Here is a 12,951-nt window from a genome sequence, read left to right as displayed (position 1 = left end):
AGGTGTTTAGACACGAGAAGAAACATGCGTTGGTGAGGAGCGAACCCGTGATTTTTATTATTAGTGTTCAGTGGTTTTCCATCGGTCAACGGTAGGTAAGTCAGTACGTTTAGACATTGGTACATTCTTCTCAATGCGTTTTTAGGCTCGAATCCAAAGATACCATTCTGAAGAGCGAATGGTATCTTTGAGTACCATCCCGAAACAACTCGAATACAACTTTTAATATGAAAGCAATTTTATTGGAAGATTGTCTTCCTCAATATACGTAAGACTAATTCCTGAAATGCATTTTATCTGCCCCACTCCAGTTATTAGTATTGATGAAGAGGGCACAGGTTACACCAGTGAATATTCTATATATTTTAAATAAGGCATAAAACTATTATGAATACTTCTGCATCTTAAAATATTTTAAAACCAAAAACTATTTCTTAATTTAACTGATATTCTTTCTAGCCCCTGAATAGAGATTGATCTTTTTACTCTCACCTTCAATTTTGATAGTATTTCTCCTAAATTCTCAAGTCCATATACTGTACGGATGGATCACCTTGTGTAGTTAAAATTATTCTATAGATGTTTATTATAAATATCTAGTCTGAGACAATATCGTATTAGAAAGAAGCTGAGGGGCTACCTTACTTTTGAAAGTAAATAAATGAAGAAAAGATTAAGTATGGCAAAACGATCTGAATGTGAAAATTGCACTTGTATACGTGTATCAAGTGCAATTTTCTACATTTTATACACATATCAAGTATGTCTAAGAATTAACTCTATCCATAGTGCTAGTGGCTACTTACATAGTGGTACAAGGGTGAATTTAGGATAGGTTTACACGATTCTATGTAGGTTCTAATTACACCACTTTTATGAGGTAACAATACTCTGAATTTACTGTATAGGAGTAAATTAATACCTTTCTATGTTAATTTAATATAAATTATCGGAGAAATTACATTAATACAACAATTATGCAATCTTAGTATGATTTACTTCAATTAAGGCAATTTCTGTTTAGAAATATTTAAAGCATTTACAAAGAAATGAATTTTAAAATTTCTTAAAATTCCTCGGATATAATAAAAGTATGTGACGAGAACGATTTTAAAAGTTTTAGCATTACCCCAATTCCTCTGACTTCCTTCGAGTAAAGCCCAGAGTTTATTTATCATTTCATCGGTAAAAATGTCAATAATTTTGCATTTTGAAGAAATTTTTCTGTATTTTAAAAATATACAAATAAAATTTATCCTTACACCAAGCATCTGATCTTTTACGGAATTTGTTAGAGTAAAAATATTTTAACGTATCTCACCACAGGCAAAGTGGTAGTTAGTCGCGGGTTCGCACCCGACCAATGGGCTGGTGTGTGGAGTTTTCTGGGTATTCTTAAAGTGTCTAACACTTAAATAAGGACGATTTTTCGTAAAAAGAAACCCACTCAGCAGGCATCTTTTAGTCCTCGTATTGCGTTGTCTCAATCCATTAATTTTATTCAATTGAAAGTAAAGTACTTTCGATTGGATTACATTTTATTTTCACGTAATTAATAAAAGTAGCAAATGATTTTTTAATCTTTAATAAGATATTTCAGTCTCTGATTGAATATTTTAATCGTAAAACAATTGAAAATATCTAGCAAGTTATATACAGGCAAACCTGTTTTTATGCGGGGGATAGGGACCGCATTAAAAAAACGCATAAAAAAAATCTCACGAAACTTCACGAATGGCTGTAAATAATAGTTTTCGCGACACAATTAAAAAATATTTTTTTATGCGGTCAACAGGGACCGCATAAAAAAAGTCTCACATAGAAAATAACTCAAAACCGTACGAAATAGAATTTATTGACAACAGATGTCATCACTTGACTGCATCGTCTGGTCTATCGTCTGTTTTACATATTTTTGTCCAGGTGGTGTTTTGTTGACTTAAAAAGTAAATTATTTCATTTTTCGCATATTCATGCAATAATATTACTATAATAAGTGCATTTATGCTATAATAAGTTTATTTAGCTATAATAAGTCAACGTAAGACATGACGAATCGCACGAGACTAGTCGCCAACTATACCGCACAAATTAAAAATTCGCATTAAAAAAATCGCACAAATAAAAATCGCACATAAAAAGAGCGCATAAAAACAGGTTTGACTGTATATTGTTAACATTTTAATTTATATTTAATTATCATCCATTAATCTTGAAAATCTCTGTATAGAATTGAGGCATATCTTGAATTCTGTATATTATTTTTCACTCTTTAAATAAAAACTTTATGGTATTTTCTATCTGTTTTATACTTTCTGTTAAAGTCATATTATTAACTTTATTTTTTCTCTTAACAAATTTTTAAAAAATTATATTTACTTTTAATTATCGTCTAATTTTTTGATGAAAATTCCTTTTTTAAATTAAGAATGAATCATAAATTCGAATTAATATAGTAATTAAAATTTTATACAATATAAATAGTTTTAAATCGAGATTTTTATTTACTTTATAATTCATTGACATTTTTTAAACCATTGCCACAAATAATAGCAATGCGTTACATACAGTAAATGTTTTAAATTTTATTTCTTATTTACATATTTTTGTAAAATTTTTTCAAATATTTTAGACATTTTAGTAACATTTCTGAAGGATCTGGGAGGTGGAAATACCTAAAGAATTTTTTATGAGCGGGTATATAGGGCCAGTGGTTTAAATTTGTGAATATTGGCGTGGGTTCTTGCCTCACTAACAAGCTGGTGAAGTGGATGCTCCAGGTTGTCTTCACGTGCTTAACAGCTAAATAAGAGTGTTTTTTTTATAGAAAGGAAGCCGTCATCTTTGACAGATCGCCCATACGTTAAGTCATCTACCAAATCAAACCAAACTAAACCATTCTTTCATCATCTGTACCCATGATTAGTTTCATCAGAAAAGGAAGATTAAAAAATTACAGTGAACTCTTGCTGTAAACAACTCCCGATGTAGTGAATCCTTACAATTCCTTTACGCATATAGAGAATTATTTAACTCATTCCTTTATGAGTTCGCTATATCAAGAGTCCACGTATATTTTTCCAAGTAAAAAAATTAATTTGATGTATCTGTAGAATTTAAAATACGCTAAAAAGTTTTTTATTTAAAAGAATTTAAAAATTCAGTAAGAAATAACGTTTTGTTAGCGTATTAATAAAAATAAATATATCTTGCTGAATATGTAAGAGCCGAAATAATTTATTAAAATATTTTAAAATGGTAAATCGCAAGAACTTTTGAGTTGCGATTTTAAAATTGCAGACCTATAAATTCCCACTGTCATCCACCTGTCTGTTTGTCTGCCTTTCTTAAATCTCGAGAACAGAGACAGACAGATAAAAATCGAGACCATATATGTAAATCTTGGCTGAAAGACACCCTGATTTACTATATACAAACTTCAGGTTTACACCGAAAGTTACATTATTTCATTTAAAAATTTAGATGAAAACAGAACAGACAGATAACCGGCATGACTGTCTTGTTAACAGGAAAAGTATATTTACAGGAGAAAGACACTACTGATTTGAGGTGGAGAGCATATATTTTAATTTAAATAAATTAAAAATATGATTAAAAATTAATAAATAATCGCTCGTTCTGTAATAATTTCAAACATATTTTCTGAATTTTAGTGTATAAAGTTGTAAAAAATATATAGGCTGTACGAATTATTATTTTTTTACCAAAATGTAGTTTCAAACATCTTAAAATTCCAACAGAATATTTCGAAAATTCCAACAGAATATTTCGTACAATTTGGGTGTAACACAGAAAATATTTGAAACATTTTAAAAATAAAAAGGTAATTTAAAATTTCTAAAAGAGAAAAGAAGTCAAAAGTAAAAAAAAGAAGTATAATTGAAGTTTGAGGATCAAAGAGCTGGAAAGTAAAAATAATTTAAAAATTGTTACAGAAAATTTAAGTTTTATTATTATTACTTTTTTGGTGAAATTAAATGTTATATATATTTTATACTTTATTTTGAATATAAATTATTTTTTATTTATATTTTATTAATTACTGAAAATTGTAGAATAAATTTCGTATTTTATAATTGTATACTTGTATAATTATTAAATGATAGGAATTATATACAGTAATGAGATTTGAGAGCTTGGAAGTTAAGTAATTTGGAGAAGACAACACAGTTTAAATTACGAAATCGTACTGAGTATTTAGGAAATAATATAAAGGTTTTCTATTTTTTTGTTTTTTGATTCTTTCCTCTGTATGGGCAATAAGAGAACCATTTTTCCTAGCTCTTCATGGGATCGTCCAGGATGATCGAACCCACTAATCCGCCGGGTGGTCATAGACGTTGCCTCGCATATTGTAGATTTATCGCCCATGAAAAATTCTTTAATTTTGCACGCCCGGATTCGATCTCGGTTTCCATAGCGTGGTAGGATAAATATTCGAGCTAAGTTTAATTAATCTGAGTTTAATTAATCGAAAAACCAAGCTGAGTTTATTTAATCTTTGTTATTAAACAAAAAAGTCATTTCAATTCAGATAGGTGAGGAAAAACTTCACTTGGGCAACACGTTGTTGAGGCGCAACCCGTGACCGAGTGTTCATTAACAGTCTTAGGCAATCCGGCCGCTAAGTTAGATGTTTATACGTTCAATATGTTTTAATGAATTCAGACGTATTGAACAGATGAATATAACATTGATGCAGTGCGCACAATGCAAAATTTATACTAGCTCATTGAGTGGATAAAATCAATAGTAGTTGGTCGCGGTTTAGCGCCTCACCAATGGGCTGGCCACATAAATTGTCCGAATTTCTTCACATGCTTAACACCAGTTTAGGAGCCAGTTTCTCATAGAAAGTCCTCTCGGAAGTCTTTCCTATAACAATTGACCGTGTGTCATATCCTACAAAACCAAACCAAGTTAAATATCCCAAAGTACTGTATTAATAATAATTGGGATGTAATTTTCAAATTGCAGACCTATAGATTCCAAATGAAAATCGAGACCAGATATGGAAAGCTTATTTTTAAATTAAAATACGATAAAAAAAATTATTTATTTTAAATCATTTTAGATGATGAATCAGCGCGTATATCTGCTATTACTTGGTCATTTAATTAAATGACTAAGTAATAACAGAATTATTGCGAAACGTATTGAGTTCCTAGATTTCTGTTAGGGCTTTGTGTTTATTTCAAATTAACTGCAGAAAATTCACGAAACTTGTTGGTTATATTTTTTTTTCGTGGTTGGACTCATGGATTTCTTCCTTAATGGTAAAGATTTACTCGCCGAAAACTGAATTTTAATTTCTACATTTTAATACAATATCTTCTCTGTCTTAAATAATTTTCTAATTTGAATATCCGGTTTGGAAAAACCAAGCTGAGTTTAATTAATCTGTGTTATTAAACAAAAAAAGTCATTTCAATTCAGATAGGTGAGGAAAAGCTGAAAAACTTCGCTTGGGCAACACGTTGTTGAGGCGCAACCCGTGACCGAGTGTTCATTAATTTTATGCATTCGACTACTGTGGACTCGTTTTTGAACAATACATTGAATTTTGATGAAATTGTTAGGCTGCAATTTTAAAATTGCAAACTTATAAATTTCCATTACGTCCATTTGTCTGTCTTTTCTTAATCTCGAGAACAGAGTTAGATGAAAGTCGAGACAGCTATGGAAAGTTCATGGGTAGATGCCCCGATTAACTATGAACTTCCTTTAGACCAAAAGTCATGTTATTTGAATTCAAAAATTTTCTTCCCAGCAGAGTTAGAGGATCGATATAACTCTCTTGTTAACGGGGAAAGTATTATGTACAGGGGCAAAACACTACTAAAACTGAGAGCATCGTGCATCGAAATCTAAAAAATTGCATCCTGGCATTGTGACGATGTAACAATAAATAATTACTCGTTGAATCTATAAATTAATTGAAACTGTAGTGAAAATTGAGCAAATAATTTAATTAATTCTCTGGTAAATGAAAATAAAATAGATTGTGGCGTAGAATTGAATGTACAGTACAGTACAAGACTAAAAACAACCACTGCTAGATAAGAAGAGGCTGCAGAGGAGTTTGTTTTAGTCTTGTCGCAGTTACAGGAATTGAGTAAAAACGAACATGAAATTGAATTAACTGTAAATTCTATATAAAATTGCAAAATTATAATGTAACATATTTTTATCCAATTTTATAAAAAAATAAATTCCGTCAACGCGGTACATCATATAATCAATACTTTCGTTTCTTCGAACGTAATTACCTGAGAAGTGTAGGAAGATACTTCCTACACTTTTCAGGTAAAATGTCAGTATTATATACATAAATTCGAATAAAAATAAATTTACATTCAAGAATAGATTCTATATTTTTATTTTTTTCCAATTTCTATCATAAAACTTTTAGTACTAAAATTGTAAATGTTTTTTGCATGCTTTGCAATATCAGAATTTCGATTTTCAAATAATTGCAAGAGAAAAAGAAAGAACTTTGTCTTTTAATTATTTTGCCTTCGTACTAAGTAATAAAAAAAGTACTAGTATACAAGATAAATTTTAAATTACGATAGAGGACACCTCTATCGTAATTTAAAATTTATCTTGTATACTAGTACTTTTTTTTATCAATTAACAAGACTTATTATACTCGAATTATGGATGCAGATATTTAGTCTTACATAATCAGAAATAATATTTTTTATTTAGTTTACCCAAACACACACACTTTAAACTTGTGTTTCGGACTTGTTCGTCCCTTCTCAGCAGGAGTTCAAAAGACACTTTCTACAATTAACAATTTTTTTTATACAATTATAATTAAAAATTAATTCAATCACAATATTTCCCGACAATAAAATAAAATTCTTACAAATTCTATATTTCCGAACTTCTTCACAATTCCAAAGTAAACTCGTGATCACATTAACCATATAACTTGATACGTATTCCTATTTTTTATACATCATAATTAATCAGATTAAATCTATAAATTTAATTTTTATTTACAATTTCCATCTTTAATTATTCTTTTTCACTTAAACTGTGTTCCAATTCATTCAGATCTCTCCTTTTATACCTCTCCCTCCCTTCCCCTTCTATAATGCTTCTCCATGATTGGAGAATCTCCTTTTGGTGTTGCTATTTATTCTATTAGTTTGTTTGATTATATTTATGTGTTCATATAATTGTCTTTTATAATTATTTAATTCTTTCTTCCTTATTTTCACTATATTTAAATCAATTTCGCAACCTTCTGTATTACGATGTTCAGCCACTGCTAAATTTGCATATTTTCCTTTTATTGCTCGGATATGTTCACTTAATCTTATTTTTAATTTTCTTTTTGTTTCTCCAATATATGGGTTACGATTACAATTAAATGGGTACACTACACCTTTTTCCTCTGTTATATCATATTTTTCTTCTTTTCTATAACACAGATATTTTTTAGTTGAAATTACTTTTTCAGGTATTAAATTAATTGTACTGCTTACATCTTTTTAAATTCTTTCAAATAATTCAAGAAAAACAGAATAGCATAAATTATTTAGATATAACCATTGAAAGAAAAAATAATAGATTAATTTATAAGAAATATGTTAAACCCATACAAATACCCAAAATAATTAAAAATCTGTTATTCCCATTAGTATGAAATATAAATATAATATACATTTTAAAATGCATATGAATAAAATAAGACAAAGAACAAGTGAAATAGAAACACAAAAACAAGAAGAAGAAATAAAAATGTTTATTTTAAATGATTATCTAAACTGTTTATTAAAGAAATGGATTGGAAAACTAGATAATGACAAACAATCAAAATTAATGGACAAAGAGAAAAAATTGGTTAAATTAAAGTATGTTCCAAAATTATTTGAAGGAATTAAAAGAGTAGTAAGAAGTAGAATTAATTTAATACCGGAAAAAATAAATTCAACTAAAAAATATTTGTATTATAGAAAAGAAGAAAGATATGATATAACAGAGGAAAAAGGTGTAGTGTACCCATTTAATTGTAATTGTAACCAATATATTGGAGAAACAAAAAGAAAATTAAAAATAAGATTAAGTGAACATATCCGAGCAATTAAAGGAAAATATGCAAATTTAGCAGTGGCTGAACATCGTAATACAGAAGGTTGCGAAATTGATTTAAATATAGTGAAAATAAAGAAGAAAGAATTAAATAATTATAAAAGACAATTATATGAACATATAAATATAATCAAACAAACTAATAGAATAAATAGCAACACCGGAAGGGAGATTCTCCAATCATGGAGAAGCATTATAGAAGGGGGAGGGAGGGAGAGGTATAAAAGGAGAGATCGGAATGAATTGGAATACAGTTTAAGTGAAAAAGAATAATTAAAGATGGAAATTGTAAATAAAAATTAAATTTATAGATTTAATCTGATTAATTATGATGTATAAAAAATAGGAATACGTATCAAGTTATATAGTTAATGTGGATCACGAGTTTATTTGGAATTGTGAAGAAGTTCGGAAATATAGAATTTGTAAGAATTTTATTTTATTGTCGGGAAATATTGTGATTGAATTAATTTTTAATTATAATTGTATCAAAAAAATTGTTAATTGTAGAAAGTGTCTTTTGAATGCCTGCTGAGAAGAGACGAACAAGTCCGAAACACAAGTTTAAAGTGTGTGTGTGTTCGGGTGAACTAAATAAAAAATATTATTTCTGATCTGTAAGACTAAATATCTGCATCCATAATTCCAGTATAATAAGTCTTGTTAATTGAAAAAAAAAGTACTTAGTATACAAGATAAATTTTAAAGTGTCTTTTTATTATCTTTTGAGCTGATGCAAAAATTTCAATATTTTTACATGTAATTTTTCAATTATCACATGAAATTAGATCTTATATTAATGTCTAATAAAACTATATTGCTACTTATTTAACGAATATGTAGTGTTTGCAGCAGCAGGCGTTGCAACTTGGTTCATTTGTTTAGGGTAACACCACACATGGGCAGTAGGTCTTTTATGGAAAACTGTTCCCTATTTAAATGTTACAAACGTAAAGAAACAAGAAAAATTCCACGTGGCCAGTCTGTTGGCAAGGCGCAAACCCACGACCAGTGTACAGTTGTTTTATCCACTTGTTCACTGGTACAACATATACTCAATTTATTATTTATTAGAGACTACGAAGACGCAAAACATGTTATTTGCTGATAAAATATCTAAGTATTTACATATCTTTTCTTCAATTTCAAATAAAAAGTCTGAAAAATATACGTAGAAAGCACGCGCAGAAGATAAATAATGTATTGGAAAAATATGGTAGGAGTGAGTTTTGATGAATATGCATTAACCATTGTAATACATGTCATACAAAAGTAAAGATGAGTTGGAAATATGATTACCTTAAAGATGATTGATTACGGGAGTAGAAATAAATATAAATAGAAGTAAAAATTGTAAAAAATACAACTGTCATCTATCCTCATATATTGCAAATCGTTATATTGACAAACACTTCCATCCACAAATCCTTCACTTGATATTTCTGTCAGTCGATCCTGTTTCACCGCTACTAACTTGTATGTCACACAAAAGTCGTTCTCTTTTTTCCTACTCAAATTCCTTTCATTTATCTTCAAAAATATTTCGGTTTTGATGAATGACTCGTTTTGTATTTCTTTATTTCTTATACTATCGAATCTTGTAAAATTTGAGACCATTGAGGATTTATGAATAAAAGCTTTGAAGTTTCACTTACATTCAATATAACTAGCTGAAAATCACGTTTTCTTAAAAGAAATTGTGAATTTCATAGCTTTTATTCTGTATACATAGTCAAACCCTGTTTATCCGAATTCGCTCACAATGAAAAAAAAATTATTACTTTAGCACTATGAGACCATTGAAACGTTATTTTCAACCGTAATATGCAAATTGCCAATGCGAAAATCTCATATTTTCAAAACCAAAACTGCCCACCATTGACCAAATGGATAAAACTATCAAATACTGTAGTTGGTCGCGAGTTCGCACCTCGCCAACAGACTTGACACGTGGAGTTTTCCGAGGTTTCTTCACGTTTGTAACATAAAGGCCAGTTTCTCATAAGTTCTCTTGTGAGGCAGCCCTACGGCAGATTCTGTCGTTTTATATGGTTCCGTTTGATACGAATAAAGATTCTTTGACTGTATTTTTCTTTTTAAATATAATTTATTTAAATTTAAGAATATTTTTGATTTAAAAGTCTTTAATTAATAAAAAAAACCACCTATTCTATGAAAGTTCCTAATGTATCTAACATTAGAAAATTGCAAGAAAATACAATTCTGAATTGATTAACAATTAAAAAAATTATTCAACCCACGAAACAGGTGAAATTTATTTTAAAATTTGTGCGAAGATTTCGCTTGATTTTTTATCCATTAATTTGCTTTCAGTCAACGTTCATCTATCGAGTCGAGTCACGTCGTCGATATCAAAAGTTGCTCTATTATCCGAAGGTGAATTTCGTATTTCTGGTGACGGATATACAATTTGTGAATCATCTAACGGGACAATAATTACAAACACTGTGAAAGGTTCTTTCTCCCTCATTTGGATACCGAGTCACGTACAAGAAAATTCAAAAATAAAATTAATGTAAGTAGAAAACGTTGAAATTTTTTTGTTTTGCTGGATGATTGCCTTGTTGAATCATTTGTCTTTGTAGGATTTTGCGATCGATAAGCGAAGAAGAATGGGTTTTTCACACCGATTACTACGGTTGGAGAAATAGTAAGTATAAAAGATTTCTTTACATCTTATCGTTTGTTCTCGCTATTCTTTCACTTAAATTATTCACTTTTTACTTTCCTTACTTAACTAAAGTTCAAAAAATGAACCTTCGTCTCCAAGATTTTTACAGTTTTTAAACTCAATGGACTTTGAAACGTCGAGAAATACAAAAAAATTTGGAGAGTTCTTCATGTATGGAAATTAATGTCTGGGGAGTACGCTTTTGTTCACCGTCTTTGAAGTTTAGTAACTCCTGTAGCCCTTTTCGGAAATTTCTGCAAGGAAAGTTGTGTATTAGGACAATTGATGCTATTAAATTTTGGTGGTTAAGGTCGAGGGGCGAGGAGATAAGGGGGTCGTGTGTCGTATCTCGAGTAGGGTCGGACTTAATGACGATTTATTCGTTATTAGCATCTACTGTTTTTTTTTTTTTTATTAAACCCATTCCTACCCTCAAAATTAAGCTTTTTGTCATGTTATAATAATTAAAAATAATAAAAAGTTTTTAAAATAAATCATCATAAGAGATGGTGCCACACGCAGTGTTGCCGGGAAAGTTAAGAAACTTGTTGTTGGATTTTTTGCTTATTATACAAAAATACACAGACGTTGTTATACTACGATATTATTCATATTTGTAAAAAATTTTTACCTCTTCCGCCTTTGAACGAGCCCCTCAGTGACCTAATGGATGACACCACTGAACGCTGGTAGTTAGTCGCAGGTTCGCATCTCTCCAGAAGACTGGACACGTGGAGTTTTTCCTGTTTATTTCCCGTTAGTAACACTTAAATAGGGGCCAGTATTTCGTAAAAATTCTCCCGTGTGGCATCTTCCCTCGGCAGATCGCCGTAGACGAATAAAATCAAATCTACCTTTGAACACTAAGAAGACCCATCATGGTTTTCCGCCAGGCCCAAAATAGTGGTAGTCTTGTAATTAGAGATGGGGATAGATCTATTTATTCACTTTAAGTCAATATAGATTCATCGTGGTCTCTTGAAGTACGATGTATAGGGCCCTGCCCTTTAATTGAGGGCCTAGTCGAACTGTGGCACGAGAAGGGGCTTCTTATCCTATGTCTAACTAAATTTTATCTGTTTTTATTAAAAATTTTTACAGAATTATTATTGCAGATGAAATTTGATATTATATTTTTCAATTTATCTTATTTACAGTGGCTTCTTAACTAAAAACTGAATATTCCTGTTTTTTTGTTTAATTCGTTAAATGTGAAAAGAAGAAAATCTTTAATTATTACTTTATGCTTGGTTAAACTTTGCTATTTACATTGAAAAATATTTTATTTCATTGCAGACGTTAGGATAAAATAAATTTAAAACTTTCTTGTAGTAAGTTTATAAATAATATAACGAAAATATTCTTGTTAAAAGTAGATATTTACTTGTATCAGTCAACGTTTATATTTTGGCTGAATGCAACAGTCAAACAGACCATATTTGTATTAATTTTTGCTGACTGAATGATTTTATATTTATTATAATGCATGAAAATAACTTATAAAGTTAAATCTTTATTAATAAACTGACAGGAAAAACTAATATTGGCTTTCCAAGAATCGACTAACTATCAAGCAGGATGTATTTATTTACTTGTATATATTATATACAGTACCTGAATTATCTGTATTTATTGTTTATTTTTAAACTATTTTTACATGGAGGGACATCTCGACCTCATGTTTCACTTCAGTGTATATACAGTTACAATGTAAATATATTTATACAAAAATTAAAATTTGTGCAACACGAATAAAGAACAGACAAACTGATATTTTAAACAATAATGAAATTAAACCACGCCTTAGAAATTCCATGAAGGCATTCTAACATAAATTCAAGCTGAAGTATCTGAAAAAATCGTTTTGTACTGGCCGTATATTCGTTAAAACGTCACCATCTGAATGATTCACGTAACAAAAACTTTCACAAATTAAACTTGAAGCTCTTCTGGCATTTTTTAATTCTGTCAGCTGTGCGGATACTAAGAGGTCCTCCTTTTAGCAAGCCCGTTATGAATTCTGCCGTGCCCACAACGGGGCTGCAGAAGGATGGGACCCTACCGGATCCCCTAAAAATTCCTAAGATTTTAGAACTGTCTGAATTCGATCCCGGATCTTCCAGGGTGGTAGA

At 29.8% G+C, this 12,951-nt stretch overlaps 1 protein-coding gene across 1 annotated transcript in view; it reads left to right on the top strand.

Moving 5' to 3' along the window:
* LOC136989949 (uncharacterized) overlaps positions 1-12,951 on the top strand; it is a 162,310-nt gene that overhangs the window by 33,099 nt on the left and 116,260 nt on the right. Inside the window, exons 3-4 of the mRNA XM_067288257.1 lie at positions 10,462-10,663; positions 10,734-10,798. Coding sequence (XP_067144358.1) covers positions 10,462-10,663; positions 10,734-10,798 — 267 coding nt within the window. The remainder of the gene's footprint in view (positions 1-10,461; positions 10,664-10,733; positions 10,799-12,951) is intronic.

This window comes from Centruroides vittatus, unplaced genomic scaffold (assembly GCF_030686945.1).
Source record: "Centruroides vittatus isolate TY-2023 unplaced genomic scaffold, ASM3068694v2 scaffold_769, whole genome shotgun sequence".
In the NCBI taxonomy this organism is placed as follows: domain Eukaryota; kingdom Metazoa; phylum Arthropoda; class Arachnida; order Scorpiones; family Buthidae; genus Centruroides; species Centruroides vittatus.
This window is presented reverse-complemented; position numbering and strand designations above follow the sequence as displayed.